Raw genomic sequence first — 22,698 nt, 5'->3', positions numbered from 1 at the left:
CTAAGTCAGAGCTGCCCTCTTATAACAGGGTGTGGCCCCTCTATTTCACTGTAGTCTGCTTCATTCCCTGCAGCCTCCCTGATACGAAGATGCAGTAACAGGCCAGGCACTGTGGCTCATGCCTGTAATCCCAAGGAGGCCGAGGTGGGCAGATTGCCTGAGCTCACGAGTTCAAGACCAGCCTGGGCAACATGGTGAAACCCCATCTCTGCTAAAAATACCAGAAATTAGCCAGGCATGGTGGTGCATGCCTGTAGTCCCAGCTACTCAGGAGGCTGAGGCAGGAGAATTGCTTGAACTGAGGAGGCAGAGGCTGCAGTGAGACAAGATGGTGCCACTGCATTCTAGCCAGGGCTACAGAGCAAGACTGTGTCTCAAAAAAAAAAAATTCCATTGACAGTGACTCGATACCGTCCTTGTGGCTTGGACTGACCAGAGAGGAAATAACGCCTGGTGATGAGCCAGGAATTGGCGTTGTGCTGGGAGCAGTGAGGGTTGGTACTTCTGTCTCAAAGGCTTCTCTCTTGTGTGGCCTTGGAATGTGGCTGGAAGGATATAAGGAGGTTGAAGTGCCCTCCCTACCCTCCATTGCCCAGCACGTCCGGTGGCTCTCAGCTGGGAATGAGCAGTGCCTGCCGACTCCGTCTCCTTGGCAGAGCACCTCGGCCGTTGCTTGTGCCCATCCTTCTCTCTCCAAGTAGACATGGGCTGTGGAAGGCGCTCTTCCTGCCTGCCCTCCCCACACATCGGTGGCCTCTCCAGGCCTGGGGCGGGGAGTTGGGGGGGGCTCTCAGAGTCGACCCAGGCCACCCACCTGCTCGACTCACTCAGCAGGTATCACTCAGCTGGATCACTCAGCAGGTATTGGCAGGGCCAAGCCTGTGCTGGGGACTAGGGAGTGAGCAGTTAGCAAGATTGAGCGGGGTCTCTACCGCACAGTGCTTACGGGCTAGCTTGGAATACAATCAACAGGTAAATGCGGTATCAGGAGAGCCAGGTGCCCCCTTGCCACTCAGCAGCCCTGGGCCTGAACACAAGAGTGTCAAGCTGTCTCTTCTGCCTACCTTCCCACCTTCCCAAGGCAGAGAAGCCAGGAGGGACTGGGATGAGGGCTTCTGTCCTCAGCACCAGACTGTTGCCCTGGGACAGTCTCGTTCGCCTCAGGGTACAAGAAAGCTGTCACCTGACACAGATGGGTTGGACACCGCCTGTCAAGCCACACTCATCAACACTTGTGCTGATCACTCCCGTGAAAGCCAGTGTGAGTCTAACTCAAAATTCTTCACTTCCTTTACCAAATACTGAAACCTCCCCAATTCAAAGGCACCACCAGCCAGGCGCGGTGGTTCACACCTGTAATCCCAGAACTCTGGGAGACTAAGGTGAGCAGATCGCTTGAGCTTAGGAGTTTGAGACCAGCCTGGGCAACATAGCAAGACCCCGTCTCTATAAAAAATAAAAAATTTGCTGGACATGGTGGTGCACACCTATAGTCCCAGCTATTTGGGAGGTTGAGGTGGGAGGATCGCTTGAACATGGGAGTTCAAGAGCAGCCTGAGCAACAGAGCAAGACCCCATTTCTACAAAAAAATTAAAAATTAGCTGGGCATGATGGTGAACACCCATCATCCCAGCTACTTGGGAGGCTGAGGTGTGAGGATTGCTTGAGCCCAGGAGGTTGAGGCTGCAGTGAGCCAAGATCATGCCACTGCCCTCCAGCCTGGGTGACAGAGTGAGACCTTGTTTCAAAAAAAAAAAAAGGCATCATCTGGAATAATTTCCAAATACTGGAAAAAAGAAAGCACACATATCTTCATTTGAGGCACTTTTTGGTTTTTAAAGTGTTTAAAAACCACCCTTTGGCTTGCTTCCAGGACCAGGAGAACCTTTTAAATAATGAATGTGAAAGTTTCCAAGAAACTTTCTAAAAGCCTTTTAAAGCTGGGGTTGCACCCTAATTCCTAGGAATGACCTCTACACACTCCTGATTCATGGATGGTGTTTGCCTGTGGAATTCAAGGGTGAGCTGGCTCAACTATAAAATAAACACCGGGGCGGGAGTCTGGAAAACATGGCCCAGATCAATGTGTGTGGCATGCGTGCGGCGCAGCTGCTCCTGGCAGGACTCAGTTCCTGGAGTCCTGGCATCCACCAGGCGGGAATGGGAGACCTTCAGGAAGGTCTTTGTCTTAGTTGTGTGTAGGGAGGGTTTTTAGACCTAGAATCTCACAACTAGACTTGAGAAAATTGATTAATGAACAATGCACCGGAGGACGTGTCCCTGTACCTAGGAGTATTCCTGCTACTGACACCGTGTGACGCTGGCTCTGGTTTTTCCTGGAGTCTCCTCCCATGTTGGAGGTGTGTCCCATCTTGTGATAAGAACCTGGGCTTCTGCCAAGGAGGGGTGTGGTCCCAATGAAGCCACCCAGGAAAGCACCTTGCTTATTTAGTCAGTCTGGGGCTTATTTGCCAGAAGCATATCAGTCCTGACATTGCTCCCTGGGGTGGCCCCAGGACCCTAAAGCAGAAGCAGGAAGGAGAAGGATGGAAAGAGGCCATGCCCACCCCCTTCCCCTTTGCCCCTCTTTTCCTCAGCCTCCATAGAGAGGGTGCCCCCTCTTTCAGCCCTTGACTGGCACTGGTCCATGATTCAGAGGAATTCTGGAGAGAGAATCCCTGGCCCCTCCGTGCTGGGGGTGGAGCCGCTTGAGGCGTGACCCACTGCTCTTCCCCCTGGCTCCCAGGAGCAGGACAGAAATCCACAGAGCAGGGACTCCTCCGGTTTCCTCATGTCACTCAGGATACTTCCAGTTGAATGAAGAAGCTTTCAACGTGCTGTTTCTATTTAGCCGGCATCTCTCTAAGAAACAGGATTTTTGTAATTTTTGAAGTAGAACCTTAGAACCAGGACATGGTGAACGTTTGATTTACTTCCTGTTACAGATAGATCATCGAGCCCCACATCAACCAGCTTGAGCCAAAAGAACAATTATGTGCAGTTAATGCTCATAAAAACAGAATGTTGTTGTAATTGTTCTGCATTCATAAATACTTTAAAATAGAGGCCAGGCATGGTGGCTCACACCAATAATCGTAGCACTTTGGGAGGCAAAGGCAGGAGGATCACTTGAGCACAGGAGTTCAAGACCAGACTGAACAACATAATGAGACCCTATCTCTATAAAAAGAAAATAATTAAAAAATAATAAAATAGAACCTTTTTTGGTAAATGTCAGTATAAAGTTGCCAACTGCCTTCCTTGGAAAGAACTGCCTTTTATCCTGAAAACATGTACTTCCTATATATTTGGTATTGAAATTTCCTCTTGTTTATGAAATGTTACTGATAGTAAATTAAAAAAAAATTTTTTTTTGAGACAAGGTCTTACTCTGTGGCCCAGGCTGGAGTGCAGTGGCACAATCATAGCTCACTCATAGCCTCAACCTCCTGGGCTCAAATGATCCTCCTCCCTCAGCCTCCTGAGTAGCTAGGACTGCAAGCGCACACTACCACCACGCCTGGCTTTTTGTTTTTTCTTTGATAGAGACAGGGTCTCGCTTTGTTGCCCAGGCTGGTCTGGAACTCCTGACCTTAAGCAATCCTCCCACCTCAGCCTCCCAAAGTGCTGGGGTTGCAAGCATTGGCTACCATGCCTGCCTTTGAAATATTTTTATTTGGCAAAATAAAACGCTGGCAATCTCATACCAGTCTTATATACTTTTCATTCTGCTCATGCCTGTCCTATGTACTCGGCCAAAGGGCACTGAGAATCTATGATCTAGGTTGTTGGAGTGTTGATCCTGTTATCTGGGCACTGCCCTATCCAGCCCAGAGTGCAAGATGCATGTTTTGCGTCCTGGCCCACCCCCTCAGGCAGACAGCCGTATTTCCCCACCACGTGGCAGGGTGGGCAGATGCACCCACTCCATTTGTTTCACATCCCCAAGGAGTGTGAGTCCTGCAGAGCTTCAGGGCTTCGCCCCCACAGCCAGGCCCACCACATGGCAGGAGTCTTGGAAGATGTTGGCTGCTTGCAGAGACACAGCATTGAAACACGACCCACTGGGGAAATGTGGGTGGAGCATCTGGTGTTTGCAAGACCCATGCTAGGTGTGGGTCTAGAAACAGGAAACAGAAATCCACAAGGTCCCTGCCTATTGGAACCTATCACACCACTGGAGTATTTTGAGGTTAAACAGAATTGGAACAGGATTATTGAGCTGCTGTCATGGGAAGAGGGAGGACATTTATACTGGATATTTAAGGCATTTCCATGTATGATGTGCTATAAAATCTACTCTTCTTTGTACTCAAGACAGCATGATACACACACACACACACACACACACACACACACACACACACACACACATATATTTTAATTCAGGTGTTGGCCCAGCACAGTGGTTCACACCTGTAATCCCAGCACTTTGGGAGGCCGAGGTGGGCGGATCACCTGAGGTCAGGGGTTCAAGACCAGTCTGGGCAACATGGCCAAACCCCATCTCTATTGAAAATACAAAAATTAGCTGCGTGTGGTCATGTGCACCTGTAGTCTCAGCTACTTGGGAGGCTGAGGCGGGAGGATAGCCTAGGCCCAGAAGACAGAGGTAGCGTGGGCCATTGCACTCCAGCCTGGGTGACAGAGCAAGAATCTGTCTCAAAAAAATAAACAAAAAAATTCAGATATTAGCTTGATGATACAGACTAAATATGCTGAGACACACAGACTAAGACAGGACCACAAAAGCCGACTTTTACTTGGGTTACATGTGGGTTTTCCCATAAAATGCCAAAATAGTCACTGTCACCATCAGGTTCTCTTGGGTCCGTGGAAACAAAAATGTACAAGTCATGACAGTAGCCTCTTGGCCGCCGGCCAATGCCCAGCTTCCAGCTCCCTGCCATGGCCACCAGCACCACGGCTTCCTTCAGTCACAAGGACACAGAGAAGGCAAGCGCTCTCTCTGCTCCTCCTACGGGGCAGCATGGTTTCACTTACGTGCCAGCCTGCTGGCTCTGGCCTCACCCTGCGTGACGTCAGAGCTGGCTGGGGCTGTGTGCTTTTCCCAGCACATCCCGTTTCCCTCTGACTTTACCTCTTTTGAGTTCGATTTAACCTTGAGCCCACTTGGGCACTGCTCTGCCAATCCCACCCCACGTGTGGCTGCTGACTGGCACTCGGGTGTTGCCGCAGGGACAGCCTCCCTCGCTCCCTGCTGCCTTTCTTTCTTGTGGGTGTGTGGTCCTAGAAGCCACAGCCTGTGACTCACCAGTGTGGCCCTGTGAGCTCCACCAGGTGCCCTGGGTGCTACCCTGGGACTCCCTTTGCTTGGCACCTTCCCGGGACCTGAAGGAGGACTGGCAGGGACCCCTTTCCCGGAGGGCTCCCACTAAGCAAGCTTCTTTCCCTGCAGTCTCTCTGCTGGGGCTCACTTCCTCTCCCAGATCTTTCTGCCTCTTTTGTTTATGCAGAAATTTTATTATTATTATTATTATTATTATTTTGAGATGGAGTCTCGCTCTGTCGTCCAGGGTGGAGTGCCAGGCTGGATCTCAGCTCACTGCAACCTCTACCTCCCAGGTTCAAGCAATTCTCCTGCCTCAGACTCCTGAGTAGCTGGGATTACAGGCGCGCACCACCACGCCTGGTAAACTTTTTTGTATTTTTAGTAGAGACAGGTTTTCACCATGTTGGCCAGGCTGGTCTCAAACTCCTGACCTCAGGTGATCCACCCACCTTGGCCTCCCAAAGTGCTGGGATTACAGGTGTGAGCCACCACGCCCGGCTGGAAATTATTTTTTGAAGGGAAATGTAAGATACAGAGAATAACAATGCTCACATCAGGGTCTCTCTGTTTTCAAAAGTACCCAGCGTCCTTGGTCTCCACCACCCTGCCCCACCCATGGGGCTCTCACCACTCCTGGCTGCCTCTTCTGGGGCAGCTTGGGGCTCTGCCCTCTTCCCTCACCCACTGTATATAATCCTCTCGTATCTCCTCTTTCCAGGGCTCCACGGAGAACGAGGCTGTAGCCCTTGAGGAAACTCAGAAGACAGATCCTGCTATGGAACCACGGTTCAAAGTGGTGGATTGGGACAAGGTACCTGGCATAGGATGGAGTGGGGTGATGACTGGGGGCTGGCAGGGATGAGGAGAGGAAGAGGGTGCGTGGATCCAAAGCTGGGAGTAGGCATGATGTGTGCCCAGGGGGGAAGCGGAAGCAGGTGTCCACAGCCCAGAGGCGTGACCTGGGACAGCAAACTCAGGCAGGGGTGTGGGGGTGCCTCATTGGTGGAAAGTTCAGAAAAATAGCAGACAAGGTCTCAGCATGGAGCCAGATCCCAGACACCCCTAGAGAAGAACAATTCTCCCACCAGGACCCCTGAAGCTGAGAAGGGGCTGTGACAGGGTTGGCAGGCCCAGACATGCCCATTTTGACCAGGGCACAAGGTAGAGCTGCCCCTGGCACCTGCAGTCATCTGGAAGCGACATTGGCCAGTGCAAGGCACAGGAGCCTGCTGAGTCCGGCAGGAGACAGCGCTGAAGCCATCCTCCGTGTTTGGGAGGAGTCAGAGATGCCTGCAGTCTTAGGATAAGCCTCTTTTGGCATCGAGAGGCCAGTGCCTTGCTGTGGCTGAGCAGACCCCATAGACTGGTGAGATGAGCCCTGGAGGAGCTGAGCGGTCCCGGTGGAAAAGGAGTCACTCAGTGGCAGGGGAGAAGCAGCTTTGCCTGGAGGGGGTCACTGGAGGGGGTCACTGGAGGGAGCCGGGCTTGGTGCCATTTCCTTCCAGCTTAGGAACAGACACAAATGTGCATGTCCATAAACCTCTACCCTGCATGGCCTCTGCCTCGGCTGGGCCTCAAAGACACAGAAACAAATGGGACAGTCCCCTCCCTGCGAGAGCTCACAGCCTGGTGGAGGGGACAGTAACCCCTCCCCACCACCGCCATAAAGAGTTATTACCCCAGGAGGCAGCATGGGATGCATGCCCAAGGAACACAGGCGAGCAGAGTGGGGTGGGGATCCCACAAAGCTGACTGTCTGCTGGGCCCCCTTGGCCCTGACACTGGGAACACGGAGATCCCACCTGTCGCATGAGATCACAGCCGCCTCTGGGAGAACCCATCCGCCCACAGCACAGACGCCTCGGGATCCAACCAGAGAGGCCACGTCCCCTCCTGAGAGGTGCAGAACCCAGGGCAAGATGGAGGCCAGCCGGAAGAAAGGCCGCCCGGCCATGCAGCCGGCGAGCTGGGATCTGGTTTCCGAACCTCAACCCCCAGCTTGGGCCCTGGGAACTGGCAGGGTCAGGACCTCAGTCTGGAACAGGGGGAGATCGGAGGGGAATGAGGAGAGTTTGGGGAATGATGAGGGGACCAAAGGGTGAGCTACAGTGTGTCCTGGCTCAGAGTCCTGTCCTGAGTGACCAGTGGATGGTACTGAAAGGAGCTGCAGAGAGAGGCATCTGTGAGCTTGGCTCAGGGCTTGAATTCTGAAAAGAGCTGACCGGGACTGAACAAATGTGGCAACCATCAGGGTGGAGTGACATGAACAAAACTGTCCTGGAGGGAGGAGCTGGGGTCTGAGGCTGGCTGGGGACGGGAGGTCCAGCCCACATTGCCAGCTTTGTGGCCAGCTCCTCCCAGTCTCCCTGAGGTGCGGTTCAGGGCTGACCCCGGCCCCATCACTGCAGGAGGCAAGGGGAGGATTAACCCGGGCTGTGCCACCGTCACCTATGCTGTCACCACGACCACACCCAAGGAGACGAGGGGCCCCTCCTCCCCCATGGCCTGCTCCCTGCCTGGCTCCGGGCCAGCTCTCCAAGCAGCCTGACTCACCTTCCCCACCTCTCTCTCATTCTCTCTCCACACACTCACTCTTCCTCCCCTTCCTCCTGTGTCTCTGGGCTGAGACGGAAGGGCGAGGGCTGGGCCCCGGGAGGATGTGGAGGCCCACTCTGGACGGAGCCCCCACCCACCCGGGTGTGCATGGGAACCCCTTCAGCACCCCAGAAAATCAGCACAGGGAGCAGGGCTTCCCAGGAGGGCAGAGGGTGCTTTTCTGCTTTTTTCTTTTCTTTTCGCTTTTGACTTTCCAAAAAAGGGTGCTGCTGCTGTCTCGTTCACCTCACTGGCAATCCCAGCTCCGTTAGCAGGAACAGAGAGGCTGGGGGAGCCCGCAGCGCTCCAACCTGAGCCCTCTCTCTGTTGCTGACCCAGGCAGCGGGGGCTGGGGTGGGTCTTTTGGGTTGGGACATGGAACAGCTGGGAGAGAGGCCATGAAGGTGGCAGCTTTGTCTCAGCCAAGGGTCCCCAGGCCTGGGGTGGGTTTGCACACCTGCTCCTGTGGCAGAAGGGCTTGCTGGTGTTAACTCTTCTGGCCTCCCCTCCAAGCTCAGGACTGTGATTGCTGCCAAAGGCTGGAGTCCTGGCCTCCCGGGGCCCAGTTTCCCTGGCCCTAGAAGGTGGGGACAGAGTGGGCCATGCTGGGAAGAATGAGAGGACACCAGGCCAGGGGAGCCAGGACAGAGCTAGAAGGATCTGAAAAGACAGCAAGAAGGGCCGGGAAGCAAACCCTGGTGCCCCACTGTGCTCAGAGGTGAGGGATGGTCTTACTTTCGGGCTCTGTGTGGAATTTTACCAGAACAGTTTCTAAATCATCCCTTCAGTCACCCAGCCAGGCAGGGCCCAGGCTTCCTTATGGGACAAGAAGCCAGGTTGTGGATTCCCACCCTCCACATCCCTCCCTATTTCTAGAACACAGCCAGGTGAGGTGGCCAGAGCTGCCCACCACTCTCAGCTCCTGGGCACACCTGTCCCCCTGGTCCAGCAGCCTCTTTTTGCCCCTTTGCCATGTCCTTTTTGGAGCCCTCCCTTGGGAGCCCGCTCCACCCTTTCCACCCTGGGGACCAGCCTCTCTTTGGGGAAGCAGCAAGAACAGGTGTGATTTGAGGGGTTTGCAGAAGTTCCCTGCCCAGATGCTCAGCAGCAGAGTTAGCCCTGAATTCACATCTCTTGTACTGAGCCCTCGCTGTGTGCCAGCCGCTTTAAATGTATTATTGGTTATCTGCTTTAATCCTGCTGACAGCACGAGGGATAAGGATTATAATTATCCTGATTTAACTGATGAGGAAGAGCTTAAATCTCCCGCCCAAAGTCACCTCTGGGCACACTAGCCGCCCAGATAGCGGCCCCTCCCCTCCACAAGGTCCTGGAACCTTCCCACCCCGACAGCTGACCATGAATAAGACCCTGAGGCCTGTGAGTAGGAGAGGGGGTGGCAGAGGGAGGGAGCAGGCTGAGCAGATACCAGCAGTGTCTCCCAAGCCAGCCACATCCTCTTCCCCATCCTTCCTCAGGCTAAGCCAGATGCTGGCATAACCAGCTGCTGGGGCTGGACAATGGGTGTGATCACCCTCTTCCCTCAAGGGACAGACAGACCCATCCAACAGGCATCCCCAAACTCCCCGTCCCTGCCCCCTGCCTGACATAACACAGACCACCCTGACACCAGGGTCCCCAGGGCCTGGAAAGGCTATTGATGTTGGCCATAGTGTTTTGCCCGTTTAGGACCCCCAGATCAGTCACTGAGAACTCAGGAAGATAGCATCCGGATCAGAAAAAGGGCCCTTTTGGCCAACACACTCTCAGAGGGGACCAGCCTTGGCACCGTGGGCACTGGCCTGGCTCTCCTCCAGGCACCCTGCCTGCCTAGTCGCCTTGGGTCCCCTTGGGCCTCCTTTCTCTCTATAATCCCTCCCAGCCAGAGTAGGGGTCTGGAGGGCCCAACATCCAAAGGGCCTCCCCAAGGCTGTCCGTACTGGGCTTAGGGTCCCTAAGTCTCCTCTCTGCCTGCCTCCGTGCCCAGAGCTCCTGGCCCCTCTTCAGAGGAGCTCAGCGGTGCTCAAAAAATACTCCAAGGCAGAAAGCAGGCAGGTGGGCTGAGCACTGCCCTCTGCTTCCGTGGGTCTTAGAGGACACCCTGGGAGGGCAGTGGACAGGGCAGGCTGGGAGGCAAGAGATGCCACACAGTGTTCCAGTATGATGGAGAAAGCTATTCCCTCTATCTTTTTAATTTTTTTAGAGACAGGGTCTCACTCTGTCACCGAGGCTGGAGTACAGTGGCAAGATTGCAACTCACTGCAGCCTCAACCTCCCAGGCTTGAGCCATCCTCCCACTTCAGCTTCCTAATTAGCTGGGACTACAGGTGCATACCACCATGCCTGGCTAATTTTCTTAAATTTTTTTGTAGAGATAGGGTCTTGCTATGTTGCCCAGGCTGGTCTCAAACTCCCAGCCTCAGTGATCCTCCCACCTTGGCCTCCTAAGGTGCTGGGATTGCAACCCTGCATCTTATTATTGTGTGGGATTATCTGGAGGATCTGGTGGAATGTACTAAGGGATATCAGAAGTGTGCTGCAAGGGAAAGACCACCCTACCTGGTTTTGGGGTGGGGCCCCTGGGCAGGCCCCCTTGGCTCATCTTCAGCCCTAAGGGCAGAGGTCATGCCTGCTTTCTGCCAGCGCTCAAGCTATCTTTCATCTCTCTCTGTGAGTCTGGCATTTTTGCTCCCTACCCACTCTCCGCTGCCTGAATCCTCATGGGATGAGCCTGAGGCCACCTCCCTCTCCTCACATCCCCTGGGTGACGGGAGGGTCACAGGGCTCAGGGGGAGGAGGCAGGTGATCCGGAACCACCTCTGTGGACTTGAGTTTGTCCCAGTTAGACCGCACAGGACAGGCCTGCGGCCACTCCGGCAACGCCACCAAGAGCCCCACCTCACTGCCCCCACTGACCGCTGCTGGGCTTCCTCACAGCCTCTGTGCTGAGGAAGTCACAGCCGTGGGATCCCAATCTGGCTGCCAGGAGGCCTCCTGGCTGAGCCTGGGCTGTGAGTGGGGCACTCGAGTCCAGGCCCTGCCACAGCACGTGCAGCCGAACATCTGACCCTGTCTTCTCATCTGTCAAATGAGGTCATCATCAGCCCCAACTCCCAGGACTAAGGCTCATGAAGGACAGGGGATGTGAGGCCTGAGCCCCAGCTGACCAGCGACCAGGGTGCAGACAACAGGCCCCCACTCCTCTCCCACAGCCCCGGCTGCCTGGAAGCCTGTCTCCAGCTCTGCTCAGAAAGCTGCCCTGGAGCGATGTGCCTGAGTTTGGGTGGACATTTCTTTAAACAATTGCCTTAGCTCATCGCTGTGGGGGTGGGCAGCGCTGCTGACACTGAGCAGCTATCCTGCCCCCCGCCTGCCCCCGCTCACCACATTTGCCACCTTAGGGAGAAGCAGATTCTGGGCACACCGTTCCCCAAGAGAGTGTCCTATGCCACCTGGCCCTGTGCTGCCCGGGAGGAGGGGTCCTGGGGAGGGGGAGGAGGAAAACAGGGAAGGCCCCCTTCTACCCGGGCACCATGCCCTTCCGCCCACCCTCTGGGCAGCAAGCTGCCCTTTCCCCCTGCCGTGCTGCTGCGGGCTGCATTCCTGGCATAGCCTGGGAGAGGCCCTCCCCTTCTCTCTAAGGCAGGGACAGAGCAGGCTGGGGGAGGGGCATTTTGGCCGAATCCACTCCCCGTTGCATCTGCTTCCTGGGCCCCAGCCCGTTGGTCAGGTCTTTGAATCACCAAAAAATCCCTCCACCCCAATGAGCTGCTCATTCCAGAGCAGTTTCGGGCATAACTGTGCTGTCGCCCATGCAGGCCAGCTTCCTCTGGACGGCCCCGAGTGCTGGACATGCCTCTCTAGCGTCGGGTTCCACTGCTGTAAAAGGGGACTTGTTACTGTAGGGGGAGCCATGGGAGCCCCCAGATGCCTGGGAAGTGGAGGCTTCATCAGTGGCCTGATCTCCCCTTCTCCCCAACCCCAGCCACGTACATAGCCCACAGACCTGTGCCCATGCCTTCCCTCTGTCCCCCAAGCCTTGGGAAATAAGGAGTAAATGGGGCCAGGACCAGAAACGAGCTGGAAGGAAGAGACCCACTGATGTGGTGGGAGTAGGAGAGGGGTCTTAGGTCAGGTAGAAGAGGGTGGGCGGAAGGGCGTGGTGCCCAGGTAGAAGGGAGCCTTCCCTGCTTTCCTCCTCCGCCTCCCCAGGACCCCTCCTCCCGGGCAGCACAGGGCCAGGTAGCATAGGACGCTTTCCTGGGGAATGGTGTGCCCAGAATCTGCTTCTCCCCAAGGTGGCAAATGTGGTGAGCCGGGGCAGGCGGGGACGGGGCAGCTGCTCAGCGTCAGCAGCGCTGTCCACCCCCACGGCAATGAGCTAAGGCAATTGCTTGGTCAGGTAGAGCAGGAAGCAAAATGTGTCTTGCGTTGCTTCCCATCTCATTGGATCCCAAGCCGTCATCGTCTGCTGTCCTCCCTTCTCAAAACCAGGTCCCGCCACCTGCCATGTTGGGAACAACCAGCAAGTGAGAGGCCTTGAACCTCTCAGCACCCAGCTGAGCCTTTCTCCTTCAGTGCTCAGGACTGGAAGATGATTAAGAAAGGACACCCTATCAGTGCATGTACCACCTAAATCAAGGTCAAGTGCACAGGGTGCCAGCCCCAGCTCTTGGGAAACTGTGTGGAGGCTGCTACAAGCTGGGGGAAGGGGGAGGGAGGCTTCCACTTCAGGCCCAACCAATCCTATCTCAAGAGCCACTTGACCTCTCAGGCCTCAATATCCTCATCTATAAATTGGGTCGGGGATTGGTGGGCCTGAATTTTTGTGCTTATCTGGAAGGCTCACGGGGCTTCCCCTGGAATAGCGGGACTGAGGCCCCAGTCGTAGAACTATAGGTGTTGGCCTTTGATGACTGAGGGGGGTGTTCACAGAAGGGAGAGTGAGGCCTCCCTGGGATTCCTCCAGGGTGGTCCTTCAGCCCCAGAGTGAAGTGGGCACCTTCCCTGGGCACCCAGGCGGGCTTCCTTGTGGAGACACAGCATAGGCTAGATACAGAGCTCGGGTGTGAGGCCCTCCACGGCCCCAGACAGGCAAGAGGCAGCTTGGGACTGACTCTCGAGCACAAGTCCACCATGCGTACAGGTGGCAGTGCTTGCTGGTCTACCCAGGGAGTAACTGAAATCAGGTCAATCAAATGACATCAAATGACAGACCCCTGTGCTGGGGCTGTGTTCCCACTACACCTGTAAACACGTCTTCCACGGTCTAGCTTCAGTTTCCACACCAGCTCTGTGCTTTTATTCTGTTTCCCGTAGATCCAGGTGTGAGATCTAGGCTGAAGTCCCTGCTTATAGCTTACCTAGACGTCTCTTCTTGTGGTTCAACTGAATTCAACGTATGAATCCTATGCCATTTTCGGCTGGGGACAGTGGTTCACACCTGTAATCCCAGCACTTTGGGAGGCCGAGGCAAGATCACCTGAAGCCAGGAGTTCAAGACCAGACTGGTCAACACGGTGAAACCCCATCTCTACTAAAAATACAAAAAAATTAGCCAGGCATGGTGGTGCATGCCTGTAGTCCCAGCTACTCAGGAGGCTGAGGCAGGAAAATCACTTCAACTGGGGAAGCAGAGGTTGCAGTGAGCTGAGATCACGCCACTGCACTCCAGCCTGGGTGACAGAGTGAGACTCAATCTCAAAAAAAAAAAAAGAAAAAGAAAAAGAATCCTATGCCATTTTTTACTTGCTTCACAAAATAAGGACAAAATGGATCAATAGATTAAAATTTGCCTGAACCACTGCTAGGCTGAGAGAGGGGTCCCCGGCCACATCCCTGTGCTATAGCTGGAAAAGATCACAGTTCAAGATCGCTCAGTCTGTGTAAAGTGCACAAGTGAATCACAGGATAGCAGTATCTGTCATGTGTAACATGCAAAAGTGGGACATAGAAAAACCAGGGGCACTGGCCAGGCACAGTGGCTCATGCTCATAAGCCCAGTACTTTGGGAGACTGAGGCGGGAGGATCACTTGAGCCCAGGAGTTCGAGACCAGCCTACACAACATAGTGATAGTTCGTCTCTAAAAAAAAAAAAAAAAAAAAAAAAAAAAAAAAAAAAAAAAACAATTAGCTGGGCATGGTGGCGTGAGCCTGTAGTCCCCTACTCGGGAAGCTGAGGTGGGAGAATTGCTTGAGCTTAGGAGGTTGATGCTGCAGTGAGCCACAGCCATGCCACCGCACTCTCACTTGGGCAACAGAGCAAGTCCCTGTCTCAAAAAGAAAAAGAAAGGACCAGGGGATTCATTTGAGAGAGATGGTCGTAAGTTACAGATGTGTGTTATTATCTTTAGAGTAACAACTGCAAGGAAAATACCAAAAGCATAGCTAAAAAGTCAGTAGAGGAGATAGTATGGAATATTGTAAAATATTTCATACAAACAAGACAAAGGAAGAACAGAGGAGACAAATAGAAAATAGCAGCCAGGTGTGGTGGCGCCCACCTGTAGTCCTAGCTACTCGGAAGGCTGAGGCGGGAGGATTATTTGATCTCCAGAGGTCAAGGCTGTAATGAGCCAAGATTGGGCCACTGCACTCCCGCTTGGGTGACAGAGCAAGCCCTGTCTCAAAAAAAGAAGGAAAGAATGAGAAAAGAAAACCAGAGGAGACCTACTCCAACATTAAATGTAAATAGATTTAGTGCTTCAATTAAAAGGCAGAGATGGCCAGGTGTGGTGGCTCATGCCTGTAATCCCAGCACTTTGGGAGGCGGAGGTGGGTAGGATCACCTGAGGTCAGGAGTTCAAGACCATCCTGGCCAACATAGTGAAATCCCATCTCTACTAAAAATACAAAAACAAAAAATAGCCGGATGTGGTGGTGGGCTCCTGTAATCCCAGCTACTCAGGAGGCTGAGGCAGGGAGAATCGCTTGAACCCGGGAGACGGAGGTTGCGATGAGCCGAGATGGCACCATTGCCATCTCGGCCTAGGCAAAAAGAGTGAAACTCCTTCTCAAAAAAAAAAAAAAAGAAAAAGGCAGAGATTGTCTGACTAGATTAAAAAGGAAGACCCAACTATATTCTGTCTGCAAGAGATGCACCTTAAATGTAAAGACGTACACAGGTTGAAAGTAAAAGTATGGGAAAACATGGATCCTGCGCACAGCAAGCTTCAGGAAACCAGCGTGATTCTATTAATACCCAAGCGGACTTCAGGAGAAGGAGTATTTCCAGGGACCAAGATGGCTCTTTCCCAGTGGTAAAGGGGCCAACTCATCAAGGAGACATAACTGGGCAACCTTGGGCAGATTACTCAGCCTCGGTTTCCCCATCTGCAAAATGACAATAGTTAGAATACCCACCTAGTTAGGGGTATGGCGAGGATCAAGTGACTGAACCTGTGTCAGGTGTTTAGAACCATGCTTGACACATAACCAGGGCTCCACGGGGATTAGCTCTGAGTGCTACTGCAGCTGGGACAAAGCCTCGCATTCTCGCCGTGACCCTGGCCCAACTTCTTCTAAGGTGGGGCTCTGCAGACTGCCGCAAGATAAGGTGTAAACACAGGCCACCAGCTGGTTCCTCCAGTTCTTTTTCCTGGTGGTGTTTGTAGCGGTTGTGGTGGTGCAGGGTGTGTGTGTGTGTTTACAGACCTAGGGCAGAGGACTGGAGGGAATGAGACAGCACACTTCTAATGACCCCACTTGCTGCTAGACTCAAGGACTGAGGTCAAGGAGACTGGGGTCAGAAAGGGAGCAGCGACTAGGAGGAGTTTGGATGATTGCTTGATGTAGTTAGTGCCAGGGCGGGATAGCTCCAGGCTGACTTGGATCATCTTCCAGCCTGAGAAGCAGGAAGTGAACCCCCCAACCCCCACCCCTGCCACAGGAAGGCAGCCAGTACCTGGGACCTGCCAAAGTTCACATGGCAGAAGCCACAGCTTTCTTTGGGCCCTTCACCCTGGTCACGGGCACAGAGAGAAACCCAGCGGCCTTGCCTGCTTGCTCCCAGGACCCCCACACCCCTGCTCCCAGGCTGTGATGGGCGAGACTAGCTCCACCTCCAGAGGAGCTGGGGGCACGTGAGGGCCAGTTCCTGGAAGACCCGCTGTGGCTGCAGGCTTTGGTGGAGAGGCCTGTACAAGGATGAGATTGCAGCCAGGGCCACGGGAAGGCAGGTTTCTGGAATCACTGATGGCTGTTTCGTCCAGGCTTGCAAGCTCTTCCACATGCAGCCCTTGCTCCTCTCCCCTTCTCTCTCCCTGCCTTTGGTTCCCCTGCTTCCCACCTGCAGTGGCTGCCTGACTCCCTGTGCTGAAGATTGGCTGAGCATCCACCGCGACACCCTCATCCTCACTCCGATTGTGGGTGGCGGATTCGGGCCCACCAGCATCACAGATGAGGGCACTGAAGGGCCCCGGGAGGAAAAGATGCACGCCCAGGATCTCACAGCTGGTCAAAGGCACAGCCAGATTTTAATGCTGTTCCCCTGACTTCAGGTTCATTGTTCTTTACTGGATTCAGTCCAGATTAACCCAGCACTGGCTTGTCAGAAATCCTCAAGGGCTTCCAGCTGCCTGGAGCTGAAACCTGCAAACTTTTCTGAGCTTGCATCCCTATGAGTAAAACTTTCTGCACACACTCTCCATTGTGTGTCCATTTAAATTATTTCTAAAGTATTTGCATGTGTTAATGTACTCTCATAGTCTGTGCATTAGAAGACATTCAAATGCCGTGTAAAGGTGAGATAACGCCTGCGTAGTGGCACGCTCCTGTAGTCTGAGCTACTGAAGAGGCTGAGGCAGGAGGATCGCTTGAGCCCAGGAGTTCAAGTCCAGCCTGAGCAACACAGCAAGACCCACCTCTTAATAAAACTAAAAAAGAGGCCGGGCGTGGTGGCTCACGCCTGTAATCCCAGCACTTTGGGAGGCCGAGGTGGGTGGATCACGAGGGTCAGGAGATCGAGACTATCTTAGCCAACATGGTGAAACCCCGTCTATACTAAAATATAAAAAATTAGCTGGGCGAGGTGGCATGTGCCTGTAATCCCAGCCACTTGGGAGGTTGAAGCAGGGGAATCACTTGAACCCGGGAGGCAGAGGTTGTAGTGAGCTGAGACTGTACACTGCACTCCAGCCTGGTGACAGAGCAAGACTCTGTCTCAAAAAAAAAAAAAAATCAAGACCATCCTGGCCAGCATGATGCAACCCCGTCTCTACTAAAAATACAAAAATCAGCTGCGCGTGGTGATGCATGCCTGTAGTCCCAGCTACTCAGGAGGCTGAGGCAAGAGAATCACTTGAACCCGGGAGGCGGAGGTTGCAGTGAGCTGAGATCATGCCACTGCACTCCAGCCTGGCAACAGAACAAGACTCTGTCTCGAAAAAAAAAAAGAAAAAGGGAGATAAATATATTACAAACACAAATAAATAGAAATAATAGCAATACAAATAGGGTCATTAATATTTTCTCCCTGCCTCTGGGGATTAGCCTGTGAGTACCGATGGGGTACACGTACATCCTTGCCTTGGAGACGACAGGCCTGGAGAATAAGCAACTCCTGGATGTGGTACAGGGTGTTCTATCACCTAAGCCTTCAGCAACTTTCCTCCTGCTGCCCACAGAGCACTGTTAAGGTGCCAGAAAGGCCACAACCATATTCAACTTTACATCTGTGCCCACACTCCCCGTTATCCCTTCCTCTCTCCCCCTTGTCAAATCCTCCATGTTGATGAACTCCAAACCAAAACCCAGATCCTCTGCAAAGCCCTCCTCGCCTACCGTGACCTGGGCATTTGTACCAGCCATTCTGCCTCTGGATCTCAGCCTGCTCTGTATCTCCACTAAACTATCCTTGCTTGGCATGCCACATCTCACTGAGCACTTAATGCAGGTACCGTTATTATTTTTTTATTTCTGAAGAGACAGAGTCTCGAACTATTGCCCAGGCTGGTCTCAAACTACTGGCCTCAAGCAATTATCTTGCCTCAGCCTCCCAAAATGCAGGGTTTACAGGCATGAGCTACTGCAACCAACAATTACTTCCATTTTATAGCTGGGGGAATCTGAGGCTCAGAGAGGTTAAGTAATTTTCCAAAAGTCACACAGTAAATGGCAAATGGATTTGTACCCAGGCCTGACTTCAGTCTAACTCTAAGCACTAAGCTACATGAAACAAGGTTGGCCTCTTTCATTCCTGTTGATTCTTCCCAGCACCTAGCATAGAAATAAATATATATATAAAATATTAAATAAATTGCTGAATAAATGATTGAATGAATTAATTACCCAGGCCAACACCAAGAAGCCTGGGGAAAAGAGCCCACTTCATTCCTGATACAAAATGTATTACCTCCTGTACCTCAAGAGTCCTGAGCAAGACTTTAAACTTCAGATGTGGCTGAATCTGGATGCTCGGATATCATCACTGGGATTCTGTCTCTCTAGCCCTCGGTTTGGCCATCTTCTGTGCTGGTGGCATCTTCAGGCAGGCTCTGCTAGTAAATCCAGGCTCATGCCCTGCTGATTTAGCACCTCCAACAGAAAAAGGGAGTGTCTGATGGCTCATCACAGCAGCTTAGGTCGCAAACCTTTACCGGATCCTATTGCTGTGGCCGGGGGCTGGGATGAGCAGCTTGGTCAGTTTTTGATCACTGAAGCAGGAGGGTGGGTAGCCCCACGCAGATCACAGGAGCTGAGGTAGGAGCGGGGGATTGGGATGCTGTAAAGAGGAAATGGGAGAATGAATACGGGAAGACGTGAATATCAAATGTCCACTTGGCTTCATCTCTTGCAGGACCTGGTGGACTGGCAAAAGCCTCTCCTGTGGCAGGTGGGCCACTTGGGAGAGAAGTACGATGAGTGGGTTCACCAGCCGGTGACCAGGCCCATCCGCCTCTTCCACTCAGACCTCATTGAGGGCCTCTCTAAGACTGTCTGGTGAGCTCTTCCCTGAGCCTGTGGCAGGCTGTCCCTCTCTTCTGACGGTGCCAATCAGATATGGAAAGGGAGGGGGCAATTAGGTCCCTCCCCAGAGCCCAGGTTTATGCTGTAAAGCTCTCGGGGAGGGAGGAACATGCCATGGGAATAATTCATCCCTATGCATGGTTTTGTCCACTGGATGGGTCACAACCCAACATGTAGCCAGAAACTACATTGAATGCCACCCCTGGTCTATTCCAGATGCTTATGAGGAGTTTCTTGCCCGCGATGCGCATGGGAACAATTTTGCCTGCAATTAGCTCCTCTGCCATAAGAGGTCAGCATCTGTCCAGTTGCATAGAGTCAGTAGCCCTGGGGACAGAGTTCTTTTCTGCCAATAACTCATCTCAGAGACGAGGCAGATGGACTCACAGCCTTTCTCCTCTTTTCTCTTCCCCACTCCCTGTACCAGTATCCCTTTGACCCCAGGTCTCCATAGGCACTCTGCATATGCTTTGGTGTCATCTTGTCCCCCATCCAGTTGAGTTATGTGTCTCTAAGAAAACTGGACCCTGCCGGCCATGGTGGCTCACGCCTGTAATCCCAGCACTTTGGGAGGCCAAGGTGGGTGGATCACCTGAGGTCAGGAGTTCGAGACCAGCCTGACAACATGGTGAAACCCCATCTCTACTAAAAATACAAAATTAGCTGGGTGTAGTGGCGCATGCCTGTAATCCCAGCTACTTGGGAGGCTGAGACAGGAGAATCATTTGAACCCAGGAGGCGGAGGTTGCAGTGAGCCGAAATCACACCATTGCACTCCAGCCTGGGCAACAAGAGCAAAACTCCGTCTCAAAAAAAAAAAAGAAAGCTGTACTCTGTCAAGCTCCTGTGCATGTATCTCTCTTACTCTGACGGCCTTCCTGCAGGTACAGTGTCCCCATCATCTGGGTGCCCCTGGTGCTGTACCTCAGCTGGTCCTACTACCGAACCTTTGCCCAGGGCAACGTCCGACTCTTCACGTCATTTACAACAGGTAATGCCAGTTTCTTTCCTGACTTGCCGTGAGGATCCTAGAGGGAGGAGACCTCAGTGCTTTCCCTTGCCCAGAGTTTCTGAGAGCACAGAACCCCAAACCACATCACAGGCATTTTTGGTGAAGCCTCTCTGTAGAAATAGTCTTCCAAAGAAGAATTTTGTCCAACTCCCATCTACCCTCCAAATGGATACCAAACCCAACAACACATCAGCAGAAACTAAATGGAATCATCGGGTGGCATAGCAATAAAAAAAGAGAGAGAGAGAGATTGAGTGCCTCTCATTGAGTGTCACACCAAAAGACACATGATCTGGGATTCTTTGCTAAGAAACTAAATGAAATCACTTCATCAGGTGACACAGCTGAGAGCTAGACTCGGACTGGCCTATGAACTGAGCACAGATTAGCAGAGAACTTGGGAGAGAAAGATCTGGGAGTGTCCTAGAGTGTGTCCAAGGCAAAGGCTCAGGCAGCAGATCCCCAGACTGGGAGTAACAGCCCACTAACCTCTGTGGGACACTTGCCATGTGCGGGGCCACATACTCTCCTAGGACCGCCTCATTTACCCCTCCCAGCAGCCCCATAAGAAGGGTCCTGTCATTATCCCCTTTTAATGCTGAGGAAATGGAGCCTCAAAGATATCAAGGGAGTATCTGAAGGGCATGTGGCTAGGATGTGGATACCAGGTGCGCCCCAGCTTCTAGCTGGGGGACAGAGGATGAAAAGAGGGGCTGATATGGGGCAGTGTCTAAAGAGCCTATGAGACTGGGGTTTAGGATGATTGTGGGTTTAAGTACAGCTGCTGGGACAGCCAGCCCCGCAAGCGCCTTGCCTACCTTGGGCCTCCAGGTACATGCCACCTGCCCTGTGGTCTGTCTGTCCTGGCTCTGAGCTTCCTGAGCTGCCCTCACTCTGCCAGGGGCGGCTCTTTTCCCTGCACTCCACAAGTCAAGTGCCTGAATGGTTGAGATGAGAGGAGAGGGGCCATGGTCACAGCATCAGGAGCTTCCTTTATCCACCTGACCCAGGATGAGTCAGGGGTGAGCGAGCTGCAGGAAGTTCCCCCAAATCCAGCCCAGAGCTGCTCCCGGTCACCGAGGGTTACTGCGGGCATCCCTCAAGCCATGGTTGCCCTGTTCTGCCCACGCTGAATAGCTCAGGCACAGCACGGGGGTTGTTGCTCAGAAGGCCTGCTCGCTGAATCACCCACTGTCTGCCCGGCACTCCCCTAACAATTGCAAACAGTGGCAGGGCCGCCAGGGCTGGCAGCCGGAGGGGGAAGGGGATGCTGAAGCTTTGGCCCAGGTCCCTCTGCCGGATTCCTCCAGAGATGCCACTCAGTACCAGCTCCGGCCGGATGGGCAGACAGGGGTGATGCTGGGGTGAGGGGGCGGGCAGAGGCTTGACCTATAGGAGAGGACTTTCCTGCATGGCAGGGAGGATGATTTGAGGGCTCTATCAGCCACATGGCCTCGGCAGAGAGCTAAAATGTGCCTGTCTTATAAAGGTCCAGTGTAGAGGGTTAGTAAGCCTGTGACCACGATGCCAGTGATGGGGGCATGAGAGATACGTCTCCACGTGCCTCCCTCAGCCCCCAGCTTGTCATGCAAGGCACAAGCCACAGGCAGAGAAAATAAGAGCCCACAAAGCAAGGCAAGGGGAGACTCGGCGGGGTCCCAGTGCAGCTGCTGGAGAAAGGACGCACTGGAATCAATACAGAAGAGTCAGGGTGCCAAGAAGCAGTGGAAGCTGAACGCAGACACCAGATCAAGGCTGACATTCCTAGATGCGCACATGAAAATGCTTTCAAAAGCTGAGGGGACGGGGGAAAGGGGGCGGCGCTGCATACTCAGGATGGCTCCAGAGCAGCTTCTGAGAGCATGTTAGAGCGAGCGGCATCCTGGAGAGGAGGGGAGGCAGGCTTCCGGTGGGGTGGTGTGCAGGGCCCGGCAGAGGCCAGGACCTTAGTCTGCACCAGAGAGTGCTCCCGTATGTCCAGTCCTTTCCTTACCAATAAGAGAGCTAAGGCTAGGCACAGTGGCTTACGCCTGTAATCCCAGCACTTTGGGAGGCCGAGGCGGGTGGATCACCTGAGGTCAGGAGTTTGAGACCAGCCTGGCCAACATGATGAAACCCAGTCTCTACTAAAAATATAAAAATTAGCCAGGCATGGTGGCGTGTGCCTGTAATCTCAGCTACTTGGAAGGCTGAGGCAGGAGAATCATTTGAACCCAGGAGGCAGAAGCTGCAGTGAGCCAGGATCATGCCACTGCACTCTAGCCTGGGTGACAGAGTGAGATACTATCTCAAAAATATATATATATATAATATTATTAATATTATTATATAATACAACATATATACTCATCATATAATCAGATACTCTGTTACCTCCATCCTAACTACACCCCTCCGAGATGGGTACGGTGTTTCCCTGAGAAAACTGTAACACCTAGGTGGTGCTGAGCCAGGATTTGAATCCAGGTCTGCAAATCCAATGCCTGTGCTCTCTGCACTTCACCAGAGTGACCTGAAGGACCCCAGAGATATCGGGGCTTCTCTGGAAGCAGAGTCTCTCACCAACCAGACCAGCCCAGCTAAGACTCCATGGAAGAGGGGTCACTTGAACCTGACTCCTTTGGTAATGTGTGGATGTCAGTAACCACAGCCTCCCAGGAGGGAAACCCAAGAGGAGGTGGGTGGGAAGAAGGAAGAAGATGGTTGGCCTCATTTGGAAGGTGTTCAAGGTGGGGACTGTGGACAACCACATGGAGCTGTCCAGTAGGGAGTAGCCACCCAGGGTGGAGTTGGTGTAGAGCTTTGGTCGTCAGCACGTGGGAGAGGAAGGG

The 22,698-nt window shown here is 53.3% G+C and overlaps 1 protein-coding gene across 2 annotated transcripts in view; it reads left to right on the top strand.

Annotated features, from left to right (window-relative positions):
- Nucleotides 1-22,698, top strand: part of FA2H (fatty acid 2-hydroxylase) — a 62,971-nt gene that overhangs the window by 29,925 nt on the left and 10,348 nt on the right. For both annotated transcript variants that reach the window (XM_024233591.3, XM_054534131.1), the window contains exons 2-4: nucleotides 6,013-6,105; nucleotides 18,686-18,828; nucleotides 19,740-19,846. In XM_024233591.3, the coding sequence (XP_024089359.1) occupies nucleotides 6,013-6,105; nucleotides 18,686-18,828; nucleotides 19,740-19,846 (343 nt within the window). The remainder of the gene's footprint in view (nucleotides 1-6,012; nucleotides 6,106-18,685; nucleotides 18,829-19,739; nucleotides 19,847-22,698) is intronic.

Source organism: Pongo abelii, chromosome 18 (genome assembly GCF_028885655.2).
Source record: "Pongo abelii isolate AG06213 chromosome 18, NHGRI_mPonAbe1-v2.0_pri, whole genome shotgun sequence".
NCBI lineage: Eukaryota > Metazoa > Chordata > Mammalia > Primates > Hominidae > Pongo > Pongo abelii.
The sequence above is the reverse complement of the archived record's forward strand: the minus strand, read 5'-3'. Positions and strand labels throughout refer to the sequence as shown.